The 19,972-nt window shown below is 43.1% G+C and overlaps 1 protein-coding gene across 1 annotated transcript in view; it reads left to right on the top strand.

The window, feature by feature from the left end:
• The window catches only part of LOC310771386 (SUN domain-containing protein 2-like), a gene marked incomplete at both ends in the record, with an annotated part of 30,165 nt that extends 10,915 nt beyond the window's left edge, over positions 1-19,250 (top strand). The window contains 3 exons of the mRNA XM_083664009.1: positions 11,499-11,672; positions 17,947-18,036; positions 19,134-19,250. Coding sequence (XP_083520135.1) covers positions 11,499-11,672; positions 17,947-18,036; positions 19,134-19,250 — 381 coding nt within the window. The remainder of the gene's footprint in view (positions 1-11,498; positions 11,673-17,946; positions 18,037-19,133) is intronic.
• Between the last annotated feature and the right edge of the window lie 722 nt (positions 19,251-19,972).

Raw genomic sequence — 19,972 nt, forward strand, 5'->3', positions numbered from 1 at the left:
GATCTTGCTTTATCAGTGTCATTTATTGTATTTATTGTTTTGTATTGTTTTTTTGGATGTGTACAGAGTACAGCTTGTTTGCAGTATTCATGCCTTAAATTGCCCTTTGCGGGACTGGACTGGTAGATTGCCCGTTTAAATGCTGAAGTACTGATACTTTCCTCATGGGTCCTTTCGCGTCCACGGGTGACTGGTCCTCCGGGGTATGCTCGGTGTGCTGTGGTCGTCAACCCCGTCCTTGGTAGAGCAGGTAGCTCTTGAGAGAGGCGGGCAGGGGCAGTCCGTGGATTCCGCTCAAGCGGTCCCTTCCTAGAGCCGCCCGCACGGAGCGCCTGCACAGGTCCATCAGAGGGAGGGGATCCGGATCGAGTCCGTTTATGTACCGGATTCGTATTTCGCAGTGTCCCCACACGGCGCTCACTGCGGGGTACACCTTCCTGCCCTTAAGTCCTCCGAACGCCACCCCTAGGTCATGTCCGTCCACTATGACCTAACGTCCCCTCGTCCATGTCCAGACGACTAACAGAGCGAGTCTGGTATTATGAAGGTGTCGTCGGGCTCCAGGAAGGGGGGTGATAGTGGAGTTGTTTTTTTAAGATTGTTGTTCAAATAAACCCCCTCAGATCGGCTAAAGTTAAGAAATTATCATTGTCATCATCACAGAAGCTTCCTAATTTAATTTATCAGTCACCATCAGTCACATGGGGTCACTGGGGACCCAGAGGTAGAAAATAAACAAACTCAGCTGCGTGTAACAGCAAAGATAATTGAGAATGAGAAGGCAAGAGTATATAGTGCCTTTTTGAAAACAGCGCTGTGGCCATTTTGGCCTGAAATACGGCTCCTTGCTGGGGCAGAAGCTTAGTCTCCAAAATGGCGGATTGGCTGTGTGCTGTCGCATCTTTACGATAAAAGGTCTCTGGTTACCGTGAACCTCCGTTTCACAAACACCACGACAAGGAGAGAGACAGCTACTTTTCACACTCTGTTTTGGATTAAGAGGATGTCCTGAAGTGTGACGGTGGATTAAAGACGATGAAAAACGTCATGTGATCTGGTGGATTATAGTCTTTGTGACAGAAAGAACAGGACACCCGATGGGTTAACGTTACGTGGATGCGAGTTTTACTGCCGAGTGCGACTTTCTGCTTGACTGCATGTAACGTTAAACTTTTATCGTCCATGAATTCCTGGGAGTGCTTATTATTTTCGTGAATGGATTATTTTACGTCGCTGGATTTGGAAGGGAAAGCAAATTGCACTACATTTCAGCTGTTGCCGCCGGAATGAACCGTTCGCCCCATGGACCTTTCGGTCTGCCCAGAGTGCCCGAGATGCCACGGCGCTCCGGCTTCAGCGCTTCTCCAAGCCGGTTCCCGTCAATCACCGTGAATCTGCCCGGCGGCCTGGAGGTCAGTGCGACCAGGAAGTACGTGGCGTCTCGCGGTGGCCCCGCGGCCTGCATTTCCCCAGCGGCTCCCGGCTCTCGGGGCGGCTGCCTCTACTGGTCTTCGCCCGCGGCCTCTCGCACGTCCGCGCCGATCGGCCTCTCCCTCCGGCACGCTCGCACGCGTTCTTGGGCGTCCGCGGCGCGGCGCTTCGTCTTCTGCTCTCCTACCGGGGCCGTCGCAGTGGCGCGCGGGGGGCTATGCTGGCAGCCTGTGGTCCGGTCGCTTCGCCAACGTCTTCGTCAGACACCTCGGAAGGCAAGTACGCTCCGTGGCCGGTCCGGGACAGGGGACCGATGACTGAACTCGACATGCCAGGAATGGGAATATCCACGGGTAGAGAAGGCTTGTGGGTGCTGATTCGGTCTGCGGATCTGGTGCAAAACAACGCTTCGGAGGCCGGCTTCAAGGGAGATGGACTGCCGTGGGCTGCTGCTGCTATGATCGGCCAGAGAGAGAGAGGTGACGTAGAACCCTTGCTATATATATGAGGATTAACTGACGTCATAGCAGACGTCATACTAGGATTTTTGACCACGTTGAGATCGGATTACGCGTGAGTGGCCTTCTGCTTGAACTATGGTCTGGAGACCTCACTACAATTAATCTAATTTTTGGCTTCCCACAATTATGAAAACAAGATAACTGATATAAAAAATATATTTATTTTAGTTAGTCCATTTACTTTTTTTTTTTTTTTTACATTTATTTCTCCTGTTCAGTTCAAATATATTCAAAGTTCAAATAAAAAAAATTCAAGTTCAATAAATGCACAATGTTGCCAAAGTCAAATAGGCTAACTTTTGCCATCTTCAAGTTGCATTCAGTGATGTTTTTGTGTTCAAATAAGTGTTAAATGGCTCTATATTCTGACAGCAATTACTGAAATAGAGTGTTTGGTCAGTAACTGTACTCTCTCCTGTAGCCCATGCAGGCAGAGTGGACGTATCTCCGCAATACCAACAGTATAAACCAATAAACCAATAAACCATACAGATTATTTGTCATTGTAAACATAAATGAGGGAACAGAGACATTGTATTCAAGTAGAACACAACACACTTTATTAAAAGACAGTCTGGACAGGATTGACAAATACTAGTTCACTTGCATTCACCTCAGACAGACAGGACACTACTTTCAAGTCTGAAATGTATCTAGATTTGGTAGAAAAAAGAACATTTCAGCTTGTCGCCTGATGTCACTATTACTGGACAGTAGCCGACAGCAGTAAGGATTTTGACAGTTCTGATGAATCAAACCACAGTCCAAGTCAGAAACACAATCATCATATATGCTGTGAGCCTGTTAGAATTCAAAAACCAATACTGCCGACAATTAACTAGCCCATGTCAAGCTGTTAAGTTGTGTTAAGTTAACACTGTTAACGGTATGTCAGCTCTCAGTTTCAATCAGTCAGTTTCTGAATTGCAATAATGTTAACGTTAATCTCAGAATGTCTGTTATAGTAATACTATAATAAAAAAGATAATAATAATATTAATGATAATGGGTCATGGCATTGACGTAACGTTACCGTAACGTATCACCTCTTAACAGCTAGGTTAGGCTACATCTGGAACTGAAATGTGACATTAACGTTAATATTTCTATTAAGTCAAACACACCTTAACGTTACAGAGTGTTGCACTTTCTGATTAACATCAACATTGATCAAGTCATTTCGGTATATTCAGTGTGTGTGAAAAGGATAATAATGTTACACTCAGTTTAGCATAGCACAGATGGTCGTCTGGCTGTTAGCAGTTAGCTGACGTATAGCTGACCACCGACAACAGCACCGGAAAAAGTGGAAACCACTTTTCTTTGAGGTACGGTTACTACAACACATCGCAAAAAGGCATATTTACTGTCCAATATTTGGATTAAATTGACAAAAAGACGCAACACCACAAACATGAAGTCAGACAACTAAAGAAAGCACTATCCAGCACAGGCTGCCGGACTGGCACTATGGCCGCCTGTCACTCAACCGGGCCACACCCTTAATTATGCATAACTTTAAACCCTTATCAAATGTAAACGGGTGAGTTATAAAAGATATGACCCCCCCACAGTTGTTATGAAAAGGTGAAATTAGCTATATAGACCAAAACCGTGTTTCGGTCCAGGCTGTAAAGACGTTTAATTACTGTTACAAAGTGGGGCATTTTAACAGGAACGACGGGACTTCTGAGTCCTGCCTCAAGTGGCCATTCGAGATATTACAATCCTACAGAATTGTGAATAATGAGTAAAACAATTATCAAACAGTAAAAATCAAACAACTTATAATCAAGTCATTCAGAAACATCAAACATTATACACTACGGGCCCTATCATCGCAAAGGCGGTAATTTTGCGTTAGCGCCCATTTTGCGCTGGAATAGCGCGCAGAGCCCTAATTGTGGGCGTGTCGGCCCGCTGCACTTCGCGTCATCTCGGCGCAAACCTCATATAGGCGTGTTTATGCCCATAACAGTATTCACAAGTGTGAGATCACTCCCCTTAAAAGCCACAGCGTCACTGCCATCACGTCTGTGACGGCAGCTTCTTTCTTGCTGAGTGCAAGCAGAGTGACAGAGTGAGAGAGAGAGAGAGAGAGAGAGAGAGAGAGAGAGAGAGAGAGAGAGAGAGGAGAGAACGAGAGAGGGAAGAGAGAGGGAGAGAATTGGAGGATGAACCAGTTCGGATTCGTAACGAAAATTGATGCTGATGGAACGATCTATTTGAAACACACTAAAGGGCCGTCGCGCAGTTACGCAGTGAATATCCCCATGTCCCAAAGCGTGCGCTTACTGTAATTAGTCGTTTCGTTCATATAGGCTATAACATACACATTTAAAAAATATTCGTTTCTTGGTAACACTTTATTATAACTATACACTATAGGCTAAAGCATTAATAAAGCATTAGTAAATACTTAATTCATCATGAATTCATCATTTATAAAGTATTATTCATACATCACTAAGCATTAGTAACACAGTTATAAACATTTTATTCCTGATTAATAACTTAATCTCTAATGTGTTTAATGATTGTATTCTCATACTTTGTAAATGATAGATTCACCATTTATAAATATGTATTGTATCAATTACAAACCGTTTAGTTAGGAGTTGTTAATGGCCTGGGTCATAATATCAGTTAGAAAGTGTAAGTAAATGATTAAACAACTATTCATATGTATGTACATTTATGTGTACATTTGTACATATGATTTAGACATGGTTACTGAGTGTTAGTAGATGGTTTATAAACACTTATTGATACTCAAACTCATGATTAATTAAGGTAGTTACTAGTCATTAGTTAAATATTTTGTGTGAGCCCATCTAAAGTGAGGACTATGCCTTATAAAGCATTTAATAAATGAGATAGAAGGTCTCGGCTGACCTTGACCAATGGAGGCAGATGTCTGAATGGCCAAACGGCCAGGGAATGATTCTGAGAGATGTGTTTCACTCAGGGTTTTGTGTCTCTAAGAGGGTCAGAATTGCATGATGGGACAGAAATGCAAATTAAGCCTCCCAGAGCCTTCTAAACAGCCAATAGGAGGATTTCTTGAATAACTCTGGAACTGATGCTCGGATCTTTCTGAAAATGTCATTGCTTATCCAGAAAGGGAGCATGGGCTTTCCAACGAAACCGTCCATGAGTCTCTATGACCCCGGGAAGTGGGTGAAATTGACATTTTTGTGTATTTTTATAGGTTTTTAAGTGTCAAAGGTGTAATACTTATTTATCCCTAAACAGTAGATGGGTAGGGTTACTCCTCTAAGGGTTAGCGGATAGGGCGGTTCACTTGGGATCAACTGTAAGTTTCTAGGATTTGGGGAAACAGGAGAATTGGGGGGTTTCAGTTTGAAAAGTGATAATTATTACTTTACTTACTGTACACTTTCTAAATGATCCTATGAACCATTAACAACTCATAAATAAATGGTTTGTAATTGATATAATACTCATCTATAAATTGTGAATCTATCATTTACAAAGGATAAGAATACAATCATTAAACACATTACAGATTAGGTTATTAATCGGGAATCAAACGTTTATAACTGTGTTTATGACTTACTTACTATCTGTTAGCTTAGTAATGTATGAATAATGCTTTATAAATGATGAGTTCATGGGGAGTTAAGTATTTACTAATGCTTTATTAATGCTTTATAGTGTATAGTTATTATAAAGTGTTACCAAAAAATATTTATTTTTTATTGTTATTTATTTATTTATTTATTTTAAGTAGTACTTAAAAGAGGCACTATAAGGAGCCGTGGCTCTAGAGCCTCAGGTTGAGTATCGCTGCATCTAGTCTGTGAGAGTAGAGCATGTTTGGTCCTGGTCCATGGTGGCTGGACTGAGGCCTGCAGTGATGTCATCATCCTCAGGATGAGAGCCTGTCTGAGCTGCAGCGATGTCATCATACTCGGAATCAGAGCCTGTCTGAGCTGCAGCGATGTCATCATACTCAGGATCAGTCAGTCTGAGCTGCAGTGATGTCATCATACTCAGAATCAGAGTCTGCCTGATGGAGAGAAGACAGACAAGATGAGACAGGAAAACTTAACTTTCATATAAAAAAACAAATTCGCAATTATAGCTGCGACCAGATATGCAAATTTCAGATTTTTTTGGACCAACAGAGTGACTTATAGAGCTGCCCCCTGCAGGTAATAAAGGGCCTACAGAGTGACTTATAGAGATGCTGCCCCCTGCAGGTAATAAAGGACCAACAGAGTGACTTATAGAGCTGCTGCCCCCTGCAGGTAATAAAGGGCCAACAGAGTGACTTATAGAGCTGCTGCCCCCTGCAGGTAATAAAGGACCAACAGAGTGACTTATAGAGATGCTGCCCCCTGCAGGTAATAAAGGACCAACAGAGTGACTTATAGAGATGCTGCCCCCTGCAGGTAATAAAGGACCAACAGAGTGACTTATAGAGCTGCTGCCCCCTGCAGGTAATAAAGGACCAACAGAGTGACTTATAGAGCTGCTGCCCCCTGCAGGTAATAAAGGACCAACAGAGTGACTTATAGAGCTGCTGCCCCCTGCAGGTATTAAATGACCAACATAGTGACTTATAGAGCTGCTGGCCACAGGTAATAAAGGACCAACAGAGTGACTTATAGAGATGCTGCCCCCTGCAGGTAATAAAGGACCAACAGAGTGACTTATAGAGCTGCTGGAGGTCAGGCTGATCTGCAGAACCAGAGCCGTATATATAGAAGAGTCGCAACATCTCCATTCACTCCAATGGACCATTTTCTTTTTTTACTTTTTTAGAGTTCCAGGAAGTAAGGTCCATGATTAAGCAGCACTGTCGAGTTGCAGCAAAATGGACAGTTTGTGTTGTACTTTGAAAGTGTTTTTTTTCTAGAATCAAATTGTACATTATCAGCTTTATTTTAGCATTCAAAAGTAGTGCAAGACCCCTTCCTGGCTGTTCATTGGCTAATGAGTCATGCATTTTGGTCCTCCGCTGACGCCACTCTCTCTCTAAATTGCTCTGCGCAGAACCAAACAGAATGTGAGGTCATGTGATCAGTATGGTTTACCAGGCTCCTCCTACATGTGTTCTGCACACACTGTAAACACTTTATATGTCCATTTTAAAGGATTTTCCAAAATTATAACACTTAATTGAAATGACAGTTATTAGTGGCCGGGCCAGTGAAGCGGCAGGGCCACTTATTGTATTTTCCTGTATTATTCTTCTTCTCCCGGGAAGTTGGACTTCCCATGCATGAAAATAAACCAAACTTTGCACAAAGGTCCAGTCCCATGCCAAACGTCTTTGACACAAATTTGGCGCCAATAGTCCTAATGGTGGCACTACAGCAACCGTCTAAAGTTTCTAACTTTGAAAATTCATAAAAAATCAGGCATACGTGCTACAGCTTTGCAACTTTCACCGAAATGAGGGCCCTAATGAGGAGAAACTTTTGTACACTGCAAGCTATGGCCAATTATGAAGTCTAAAGACCGCAAAACTGCAAAAACTGTAAAACTAATTAAACCCTACTCCTCCCATATTTTTTCTTCAAACGACACCAAACTTCAGCATCTGCATCGTTAGACTGTCCTACACAAAAGTATCAAACAAATATTCGATTGGTCAAAAATTGAGCCCACAGTGCATCAAAATGTTGATCCACTGTGGCATCAAAATGTTGATGCACTGCCTAAAGAGCATCTTAATTGCCTTAATTACCTCGGGCAATTAGGTTGTATTTGTGATGTCATCAGTCACTCGAGCAATTGTGATGCCATCAGTGATGTCACTCGAGCAATTGTGATGTCATCACATGTTTCAGTCTATCTCTCTCTCTCTGCCCACTAGCTCCACTGTCCCTACTCTCTCTCTCCGCTTCTCTGTTCAACTGCCATCCACGTAACCTGCTGCAGCCTTACTTCTGCCCCAGCCCTGTCACTAATGGCAGTGTTCTAAGCAGACTGGATTGCATGCAGCAGATTTGACTATAGCTAAAAGATTTGAGACTTGACTTGGGCTTGCAATGTGCCCGGCCACGACCCATTGCTGCGCAGCAGCTATAATTACTATTTATTATTTTCTTTCTTGTTATTCAACAGATTATAAAAATTATCTGATTTAAAAAAGCATAGATAGTGCTAACACTAATAGTGCAACTTTTTCAATTGGAACTGTAATTTTACATAGAAAGAATCCAGCCAAAGTTACTGCCCATATATTTTGTTGAATTTGTTTGTTATTAAAAAGTAAAAATAGATAAGAACAAACAAACAAAAAGTTTAAAACAAGAGTTTGACAGCATGGGTTGCCTAAGCAACAATAAAAGTAAAAATAGATACAAAGGAAAAAAAACTCACCTGCAAGTTTATGGTTACAGAGTTTCCCCTGGTGCTCGAACCTGTGAACACAGACAACACAAAGGTTGTTTGCGTGTGTGTGTGCATCTGTGTGTGTGTGTGTGTGTGTGTGTGTGTGTGTGTTTGTGTGTGTGTGTGTGTGTGTGTGGTAACTCACGTTCCCTCTTTGTCTTCCATTTGTAGAGCAGCAGCAGACTGACAGCCAGCAGCACAAACGGCCACAGCCACACTCACACACACGACCCACACCAGAGATCTGATGGGCTCACCTGGGTGAGAGAGGTAGAGGGAGAGTTGGGAAGAGGAGAGAGAGGGAGGTAGAATGAGAGCAAGTCAGAAAGAGAGAAGCAGGAGATGAAGGGAATCTTCTTATAATGACTGTGAGCATGAGAGGTGTCTGTGAGCAGAATTGTGTTCGGCCACAGCTATGCCATTTGACGTGCGATCGGGCTGAATCTTTCAGGAAGTGTAAAGAGCGGCCCCCTGCTGGTGACCTAACGGAGCCAGATTTTTTAATTAGGTAATTAGGCCTGATTAATTGCCGAATGTGCATGTTTTTAAGCCTTCACACTCACAGAGTCATCGTGACATCATCAGCATCGAGTGCTGATGATGTCGGCAGGCTCCGTCAAAAGGGATGTAACAGCACTCGCACGCATGCTGCGCTTTACCCGATTAAAATGAAGTGAACGTGACCGGTGTGTAGTCAAAACCTACCATTTTCAGCATATAGCAAGTTGCTACTTGCTACTAGCAACGAGCTAGAGTTGTTATTGTTGTTTCATAGCGACGGATGCATTTGAGAGCGACACGCAGGGAGCGGAAAAGAAATGCATTAATGGTCAGAGCCGGTCGGTTGGAGCCAATGGCAGAGCTTGCAGGGAGCGGAAAGGGATTTTCTTCCGCTACCGCCTGCGCCTCTTGAGTTCCTGTTGCACCACATTGAAACGGGGCTGCTGCCCCCAGAGGTTAGAGATTTTTTTATTTTTTTATTTTTACCGATGGGTTCCCAGATTGGCATGACAGTGGTGCGGGCTCCACGTAACATACACGTTATCAATCACAATGAAACTGTACCCACCTCCCACACAATATTGTTATCCAAGATTTTGATGCCATGGTATTCCCAAATATTGCGTAGTTTCACAGGTATTCACATGTCAGTGCCTAAGTTTAACCTCAAACACAGCCTTCTTCGACTCTATCATTTCGGGTTCAACTGCTCCACAGCGCCAGATGTATCGGTTCGGTGCTCAGTGGTGCAAGAGTGTACTGCAGTTTACAATTTAGACCATCGGCTGCGCTTCCTTGAATATCGTGAATATAAGACTCGATCCAGTTGCTGTAGCCCTTTTTTTAATCCTGTACACATTCATCTGCCCATTTATCGATGTGATCAAACCAAATTGGTGTGACAGAACTCAAACTTTTGGTCTACTGCTCCCATGTTCAGACAGGGGTTTGGATGAGTTGCGTTCCCAACCAGTGGGTGACGTCATACAGAGATGGTCGTGCTGTAAATATGGTCTATTGTTTGTGTTGTATTGTTTGTGTTGTATTGTATTGTTTGTGTTGTATTGTTTGTGTTGTATTTGTATTGTTTGTGTTGTATTTGTATTGTTTGTGTTGTATTGTTTGTGTTGTATTGTTTGTGTTGTATTGTTTGTGTTGTATTGTTTGTGTTGTATTGTTTGTGTTGTATTGTTTGTGTTGTATTGTTTGTGTTGTATTGTTTGTGTTGTATTGTTTGTGTTGTATTTGTATTGTTTGTGTTGTATTGTATTGTTTGACATGATTTTGTCCATAAATCCATGACTATCTGTAATAGATCGATAACAGTGAAACTATGATCAAACTAACAATAGTAGCTGGAGAAAAAGTTTGTGGTCAAACGGTCTAGGTCAGGGGATTCCAACATGTTTTGTTCCGGTACATCGGTGCAATATCATCAGTGACATCATCAGTATGCTGACTTTTATACTCAGAATTTAAGAACTTTTCTGACATTAAACTCTCTCAGAAGAAGGAAGATAAGCTGTGCGTGCGTGCGTGCGTGCGTGCGTGCGTGCGTGTGTGTGTGTGCGCGCGTGTGTGTGCGTATGTGCGTGTGTGTACGACCTTACTGTACCTGCCACGACAGTCAGCTGTACGATGGAGTTATGGCGCCCTCTGCTGTTTTGGGCCTCACAGGAGTAAATGCCACTGTGTTCAGGGGTGACATCAGTGATGGTGAAGGTCTGTCCTGACGCTTTTGGAGAGGCGTCATTCTTCTTGTAAGGTTCAAATAAGTTGACAGATTGAATGTGTTTGTTGCTTTTACACTAGTTGTATTTCACTCACATGTCACATTGACAGAGATGGAGGCAGACCTCTTTGTCCCCAGCTCATTCTCAGCTTCACAGTGATACTCTCCAGAGTCAGAGGACTGGATGGAAACCAAGTCAAGCTGTGCTCCTGATTTCAAAGCTTTCTGCTCTGGATCTCCATTCTTGTACCAGCTGTAAGTAGCTGCTGGGTTGGCATCACTGCTGCAGGTCAGAGTCACTGAACTGCCCTCCTCTGTTTCACCAGAGGGACTCACCAACACTGAGGGAAGCTTTGGACCATCTGGAAGAAATTATAATTAACATAAATTAACTGTAAGATTAAGATGTGTTTTATCATGTATTTTATCTGGCTGCACCAGGTGGCGTTATGTCAGTGACACACTGTGGAGTAAACTCACACACTGACACTGAAGGAGAGGGGAAAGCCTCATATCCTTTTACAGCACAGGAATAGCTGTCTTCAGGACCAAAGCTGCCTGGATAAGAAGAAGAAGTTTCTCCCTTCATTGTCTGTCCATTGTTGTACCAGACGTAGGAAAGACGACCAGCTAGACGACAGCTGCTGTGACACTTCAGCTCTGCCTGGACAGCTTCTCCCCTCTGAAGATATCTCTCCTCCCTCTCTTTTGGTATCTCCACCTTCCTAGCTCCAAATTACCTCTCTCCTCCTTTATTTCCTCTCTCTTTCTCCCATCCCTTGTTCTCTTTCTCTCCGGGTTAGGGTTATGTTTAGGTTAATAACTTTACAACTTGGTCAGAAGCTAACAGCCACTCCCTCTCCTCTCCTCTCCTCTCCTCTCCTCTCCTCTCCCCTCCTCTCCTCTCCTCTCCTCTCCTCTCCTCTCTCCTCCCTCTCTCACAGGGCTACCCGGTGCTGCTCCCGGGAAAGTGTTGGGCGTTTCACGGTGTCCAGGGCACCCTGGTCGTCTCCCTCTCTCACCCCGTCAGGATCACCCACGTCACCGTAGACCACTTGCCGCGCTGCAACGCCCCCACCGGTCGCATCGACTCGGCGCCCAAAGACTTCCAGGTTTATGTGAGTGCTCCAGATTCACAACTGCAGCACGTCACCACCATTTATTGTATTTGAAGACTTTTGGTTGTTCACTTGTTACACCTGACATTAACATGCATCTTGTGTCTACATATGATTTAGCTCAGGGGTGGCCAAACTACGGTCCGTGGGCCAACTGCGGCCCGCTGCCCGTTTTTAAGTGGCCCGCCATGAATTTAGAAAAAAAAAAATTAATTTTTTTTTTGTTGCTAAAAACGTTTTTCGGTTTCAAAGTTTAAAACGAAAAACGAAAACGAAAACGGGGGAAAAAACGGAAAAACAAAAACATTAAGAAAAAGAAACTGAAAAACAAAAAACGGATTCCCCCATTTCGTTTTTTCAATTTAAAACCATTGAAAATGGGTTATACTTGGGCACCCTGACATGGTCTATTTATTAAAAAAAAAAAAAAAAAAAAAGAATTAATGTTTAATACTAATGTTATATTAAATGATCTCTGTCTTAACCTGTTGGCACAGGAAAAGAAAATTTGATAACATACAGAAATACCCATTGTAATAGGTGAGCGCATCAATAAACTATCATATATTTATTTAGGTAGAAATTCAATTGTTGATGGCACAAGGGTTTTCTGGTCCAATTTTTTTGCCGCGCTTAATTATTGTTTGGCCCGCGACTCCTTATATTTTTCTGTATGCGGGCCACAACCAAAAAAGTTTGGCCACCCCTAATTTAGCTGGATTACATACATGAAATGCATCTCCAGAAAACACAACGGGAAAAGAAATCTGATTTCTCTTTCCCTCACCAAAGTGCACATTACAGCACCTGCCATGTCCTCATTTACTATGTATGTAGTTGAAAAGTGACAGTGCACAGCTAGCTTACCTTGCCTGTTCCCCACCTAATAAAATACTGAAAATACATTTTCGACAAGCATTTTGCTGTCCGAGCTACTCGCCCTCTGTTTAATTTGCATGCGTTTCCTCTTTGGATCCACGTGTGTAAGTTGATTTCTGTTTACATGGTTGCTATGGAGACCGTTTCAACTCGACGACATAAACATTCTAAATTGCGCCAAGTCTATTTCCTGTTGCAGTGCAAGGAACCCTATAAAGAAGCAAAAGACATCACTCACGTCACAGTGTGATTTTTGCATTGGGGACAGTTCTATTGAAGTGAATGGGGCGGGCATGGAAAGTCCGACTATAAACCGTCATATCTGTGTCCGTTCACCTTTGAGTAAAAAAAAGCGTCCACCTGAGATCACAGTAACGTAAATCCTCCAGGTTTATTGTAAGTTTGTAGGATCCAATTTGACAGGAGAACAAATTGACAGAAAAGACAAGGCAGCATGATCTGGTCCTCCTAAGCTGTCAATGTATGTTTTCTACACCGACGTCATCTAAAGCAGACGGCCATTATGCGGCCCGGGGGCCAGACGCAGCCTTCATGATGGTTCTGTCTGGCCCCGGGAGGTCTAAGACAAGCTACACACCATTTTACTTATGATGCTAGAATAATCTAATGAGATGACCTAAATAGGCTTTTATTTTGAAACACTTGTGTGTTGTGAGTGTGCTAGGCTTTTATTTTGAAACACTTGTGTGTTGTGAGTGTGCTTCTAGAGTTTTCTGTCATTTAATCAAGTGATAAAATGAGAGGTTACAGCATGATGGGTGGAAAGATTGGCCCCCGGCAACAATCTGGGTTTCTTATGTGGCCCCCCAGGAAAAATAATTGTCCACCCCTGATCTAAACAAATTCCTTCCTATTTGTTGTACTTGGCAAAAAAGTTGATGATAATTCTCATTTTAAATAGTCAAGACTTACTAATAGGGCTGCTCGATTATGGCAAAAGTCATAATCACGATTATTTTGATTGATATTGAGATCATGATTATTTAACATGATTACTCATTGACATTGAGAACATCATGAATTTATTGAACATTGACACTGGCTTTTCTTTTTAACATTGGATGTCTTTGGATTTTAGATATAATTGAAAATAAATAAATAAGTGAAAATAAATAATAAAAGTGCGAAGATTTAGAAATAAAATAAAAACTAAAATAAATATACAGTATATGTAGGCCTACTATGTTGCAGTGAACTGCCACAACCAACTGCAACTATAAGGGTGTATTCACACCTATCTCGTTTGGAGCAGTTGTTCCGAAACAGAGAGCATTTTCCCCCTTGGTGTGGTTCGTTTGGGGGAGTGTGAACACAGCAATCGCACTCGGATGCGGGACAAAACAAGCGGACCGAGATCGCCAAGAAAGGGTGGTCTCGGTCCGCTTTAAACGAACTCTGGTGCAGTTCGTTTGTGGTGAGAACGTGAGCCGACCTCGATCCGCCACAACAGCAGTAAACGGTGCGCATTTTTGGATAAACCAGCTGCCGTAGTCAGCTGCGCTGTGCGTAATGGCCTGAAGAACGAACATTTTTATCGTTTAAAAACAACATCTTTCAGATCCTGTTTTGGCGACTTGTGACTTGCATCGATAAACTTTGGGGGATTTTTGGATCATCACATCAGCAGTTTGAACTCAATCAACTTACCTCGGACCATGGGAAGCAACGTTAATGTGTTGAATCTCTACGGATTTTGCCTGTAAATTGTGTGCGGTGTGCGGGTGCTGCTGGCTCCCTCTCTCCCTCCCTCTCTCTCCCTCTCTCTTGCTCTCTCTGGTCTCCATTCAATAAATGAAAACAAATCGTGGTAATCAGAGCCAGCCTTCTTTGTGATAAGATTGTCTGGTTCAATCAGACAATCAGACTGATTGCATGTCTTCCTCGAAATGTCCGTTATTATTAAATTATTTATTAATATTTTATTCCTGACAGGACAGGTGTTCATATAGCCTATGTCTCGGCTAATCCTCGTCTCCGTGATAGTAGCCTAATAGCAGAATTTGCGAGGGTCTTTGATCTTCTATCTCCAAATTCCCGATAGCCTAAATAGGCTAAATAAATACATTACATAGGCTACATAGCATACATTAAAAAATAAATAAAGAACTTTCTCCCTCTCTCTCTCTCTCCCGATCCCTCCCTCTTTCTTTCTTTCTTTCTTTCTCTCTCTCTCTCTCTCCTCGCACGGCGGACGCCCGACATAGCCTAAAAAGTAGGTCTAACAAAACGCATTTTTATAATCATATCCACCTTATTTTTGCCGGCCATTTTTGCCTGATCTGCATGATGGGTGCTTCTTCCGGTGTGATCCTCCCAGCCTTGTTGCTGACAGCTTGACACCCGTCTGGGCGAACGGAGCAAATCACTAATCAGGTCCAGCTTGGCAAAAATCTCGTCGATAAATATCGCTTTAAGAGCGCAGTGCATTCATGGGTAATCGCCTGCTGTGGCTAATATTAACCATTTCGAGTAACACTGTTTCCATACGGATCACCAGCGTTAGTTTGTTGTTTATAACGTGGCTATATTCATAATGTTTTATATCTCGGATGCGTTATTTCGAATCGCACATAGGTTATGCCTGGCGCAACCTACGTGCAGGGCCGTAGCCAGGGTTCTGAAATAGGGGAGGTCCAGCAAGGGGAGGCGGATTGATTTGAGTCTCAAATTGAGTTTTTTTTCTTCCCCTTTTTAAGCCATATTTAGAGTAATATATCATTTTAAATCAACATTAGGATTATACTGTTGTGATGTCATTATTCAGTATATTCTCTTTCATGTCACCACCTGCTCAGCTCTCCTGTCAACATAATTGTAACTAACAAACACAAACTGTTTTAGCCAAATTCATATCAAAATGACACCTACAAACACAGGTACACAACCCAAGCCGTACACAACACACAAAGTTACTTAAACAGACTAGACACTTACTTTCTTGGTTGTTGCTAAAAAATCTGTCAGTGTGTGTCACTCACTGTCTGTCGTTCACTCGCTCACTGTCTCGCAGCTCGCTCACCTTCAATTATCTCGCCAGGCAGACAGACAGTCATCACTCACCACCATGCTGCTGCTCTCTCAGAATCAAGTTACCGCGGACGCGGCGTCAGATGACTTCCTGCCTGACCTGCATTTCGTTTCAAAATAAAAGCGATCCCGTGTTTTTCATGCTTTTCCTGTTTTCCATGCAGATTGTTTTATTTTTTTACAATCTTCGTTCTCAGGACACTCTACAATTTTCTGTTCCCAAAGTCCGAACTGAATTGGGGAAGAAAGCTTTTAGGTTCTCTGCACCCACCGCATGGAACAGTCTGCAGTCTGATCTTAAACTTAATAGCTTAGTAACCTTAAATGGTTTTAAGGCTATGGTAAAATCTCTTGAGAACAGGCTGTCTGTATGCAAATGTTTTATTTGATCATTTTAATGTTTTTCAATTGTATGTGTTTATGTGTTTGTTTGTTGTAACTTTGTGTTGCTGCTGTTTCTTGGCCAGGTCTCTCTTGTAAAAGAGATCTTTGATCTCAATGGGACAAACCTGGTTAAATAAAGGCTAAAAAAATAAAAATAAAAATAAAAATAAAAAATCTCTGAAATATAAAAAAAATCTCTGAAATATTAGGGGAGGTCCGGACCTCCCCGTTCTCATAGCTAGCTACGGCCCTGCCTACGTGGGTTTCAGGACGAAACAGACTCGAGCCACTAACGTCATCTTAAGAGCACAATATTCCTGGAATGCAAGTTTAACTAAACAGTTACATGTCCTCTGCATTCTACATAAAATTAAGATATTACGGGTTGTTTTATTTTGTATGTTACATACTTATTGACCAAGTTATGTTAATTTCAGCCAGGGTACAAGAGACTGAGTGTAGGTGGCCATCTTTTCAAATCAAGTAGAATACATTAGGAAATGGCAAGCTGCAACAATGAGTCACGTTAAACCGGACCTTGTACGCACAATTATTTTTTACACTGGGGCATTCAAAAATAAGGTGGATAGGAAAATCTCTGGGAATTATTTTGTCCATCCCGAGAGGCTATTAGCCTATCAGAGTGTCTGCTGGCCAATCCAGGAAGTTTGACAATACTATTTGGACCGTTTCATTTGTGGCTGTGTGAACACAAACCAAGGCACAAATGCAACAATTGTATCAATTAAGTACCTGAATCGGAAACAAAGCAAACGACCTACAGGTGTGAATACACCCTAAATCTACATTCAATATGTTGGTAAACATCTGAACTAGTAGTCCTTAAACCTCACACTAGCCAAAATAGTGTCGCAGAAAATGACGTGTACACAGTATCTGTGATCAATCAGTGAAAACGGTATTTATTTACCGTTGTTTAATTAAGTGGAATGAAAACAGTCGGGACATATGTTGCCACAGCAAATTAGTGTTCATATTTCATCAAAACTAACCAAATGAGAACCCTATTGAGTAACATTCGTTTACATTACATTAAATTACCGTACTCATTTGGCAGATGCTTTTATCCAAAGCGACTTACAATAACACGTTTAGGTTCATAATAGGCTATTGTTAATGTTTATCTGTGAGCTCGTTAGCTGTTGAATATGCGGTCGCATTGTAAAGAGTGTCCTGAATCGATGACTGTGTTGCGGTGGCAGGAGTAACTAAATGGGGCTTTGTCTTTTTGTTCGTTTAGCGTTATTGCTTGGTCATAGACCACTTTGTGAGTGGATTTCAAGTGATTAAACAAAGAGGAGAGTGCGGGGTGCAGCCACGACCGCGCATATCTTGCACACTGTGTTTGTTCCAACTCTGACTCGGCGAAACCGGTCCATAGTGTTTCCACACCACATACGTTGTTTTACCTCTCTTCTCGACCAGCGGCTCTCTTTCTGTGACTTCTCTCATCTTATTCTTGTGCTACCTAAGGAAGGAAATAGCCGGGGGGGATAAACGTGCCGTGGCTCTTCACATGACAGTCATTGACAAATCAAGCTGAAACGAAACGGTGTGCTTTGGGCTTTGGGGGAGGGGCCGAGCACACCGCTGCAAAGGAAGGGGTGCGCTTGATTTACAACACAAGACAGAACGAGAGTGACAAGAGCCGCAAAATCGTTTTATGTCGATTATCTTGTTTTCAAATCGTGGAAAGCCCAAATCGTAATCATGATTAAAATTCGATTAATCGCCCAGCCCTAATGTAATCTCTCTTTCTCTCTCTCCCTCTCTCTCTCCCTCTCTCTGTTTCTCTCTCCCTCTCTCTGGCTCTCTCTCCCTCTCTCTGTCTCTCTCTCTCCCTATCTCTCTCTCTCTCTCTCTGTCTCTCCCTCTCTCTCTCCCTCTCTCTGTCTCTCTGTCTCTCTCTCCCTCTCTCTCTATCTCTCTCTCTGTCTCTCAGGGGATGGTAAACGACACAGAGGATGGCACGCTGCTGGGGAAATTCACCTACGATCAGGATGGCGAGTCGACACAGACGTTCAAATTGCCGGTGAGTTCAGCTGGGACAGATATTATAAATAGACCCCTTTTTGAGTCCAGTGTCCTGCCTCCATAGCCTGGTAAACCAGCCGGTCACATCAACTCACATTTCATTTCCTTCTACCAGACCGTCTGGCCTCAACTCTGGGAGGGCTTTCTGCACAAACTGCAAAGCGGACGAGCCAATCAGCGACCCGCCTCGTAGTTGACACCGTAACCGGCCAATCAGGAACGCCGCTAGCAAAACAGTAATGGCTGCCTCCGTGCCTGTCCGCCTCGAGCAGTAACGTCAACGTTCATCTAGTTTAAACAGCCATAAAGTGGACTTATTGCAGAAATAGACTCAATAACAACAATTAAACGAGTACAGGAGTAGGCAACAGCAAAGTTTCTAGGCGGAAAAGATGTTTTTGCCGTTCTCCCGAGTGGATTTGGATTTGACTCGATCCAACGCTGATTGGCTGAAGGAGTTGTCCTTCAAGACAAGTACACCCGCCCACTGTAAACACTGGGTGAAAGCTTGAGGCCACGGTCTGGTAGAAGGAATTGAAATGTAAGTTGACGTGACCGGCTGCTTTACCAGGCTACTGCCTCCAGGCTTTAGGTTTGAGTCTCTGTAACTTTGACCAAAAGACAGGATTTGACCTAAGTGCCTCTTGTGCTATTAATCAAGGGCGAGTTCGTAGAAAGTGTGACATTTATGCAAAGCTCGTGAAATGACTTGGAAGCCCCCAAAAAAGACACAATCTGACTAGTTTCATCCTTTTTTCACTTTCTGCTTTCTCATACACATACACATTCTTTTCTTCTGTTATCTTCTCATCATCACTCCTTTTTTCTTCTTTCTGTTTCTTCTCATTCTCTCCACTGCTATTGTATTCTATTCTCCTGTCTTCTTTTTTCTCCTCTTCTCTCATTTTCGCTCTTCCTGTTCTATTCTGTTCTCGTCTTATTTTCACTCTTTGATGAAACTCTCTTGTCTCTTCTCTTCCATTTTATTCGACTCACATCTTCTCTTTCTCTTCTCTTGTCTTGTGTCTCCTCACCTCTTCTCTTCTCCTCTTGTCTCTCCACTCCCCCCCCCCCCCCCCCCCCTCCCTCTCACAGAACCCCAGTGATGTGGTGTACCGTGTGGCCGAGCTGCGGGTCCTCAGTAACTGGGGTCATGTTGAGTACACCTGTGTTTACCGCTTCAGGGTCCACGGAAAGATGGCCTCCACATGAGACACGGGTTCACACTGCCGACGACGCCACACCTTGCTACAAAATCTACATGTCAGAATGTAGATTTTATGGAGATTATTTGCAAAGGTGTGTGTGTGTGTGTGTGTGTGTGTGTGTGTGTGTGTGTGTGTGTGTGTGTGTGTGTGTGCGTGCGTGCGTGCGTGCGTGCGTGCGTGCGTGCGTGCGTGCGTGCGTGCACCGAGCGGACGGGCTTTGTGCACAAATTAAAGCATATGCTTGGTTTTGAATGACAGTATTGACGGAGAGTGTTTCTAAAGTGCGATATGCCACTTTGGAGAAGAATTAATTATTTGTGAGCTGAAGGTTCTGGTAACTTGATGCTTTCAAAGATAAGTGTGCCACAGGAATGTTTCAAAACCTTTGATATGATTAATCTTCTACTGGAGCACTTCAGTGTTAAAGAGCAAAGCTACACTCAATCACAAAAGGCCAAAGATCAGGTGTTTTGCCTTTGACAGCTGTTGCCAAACACCTGCTCTGACATCACTGAGTGGGGCGTGGCCAGACACCTGCTCTGACATCACTGATTGGGGCGTGGCCAGACACCTGCTCTGACATCACTCGTTGGGGCGTGGCCAGTAGTGCAACATGTTGGAAAGCTTCAGCCCCAGAGAGCAGTGCAACAGCTAGATGCTCTGCCTCACGTGATTTGGTGTGTTTTGCTCTTCCAGTATCTTGCTCAGTGGTACCTTGACAAGTCA

This window comes from Poromitra crassiceps (assembly GCF_964638095.1).
Source record: "Poromitra crassiceps genome assembly, contig: HAP1_SCAFFOLD_583, whole genome shotgun sequence".
NCBI lineage: Eukaryota > Metazoa > Chordata > Actinopteri > Beryciformes > Melamphaidae > Poromitra > Poromitra crassiceps.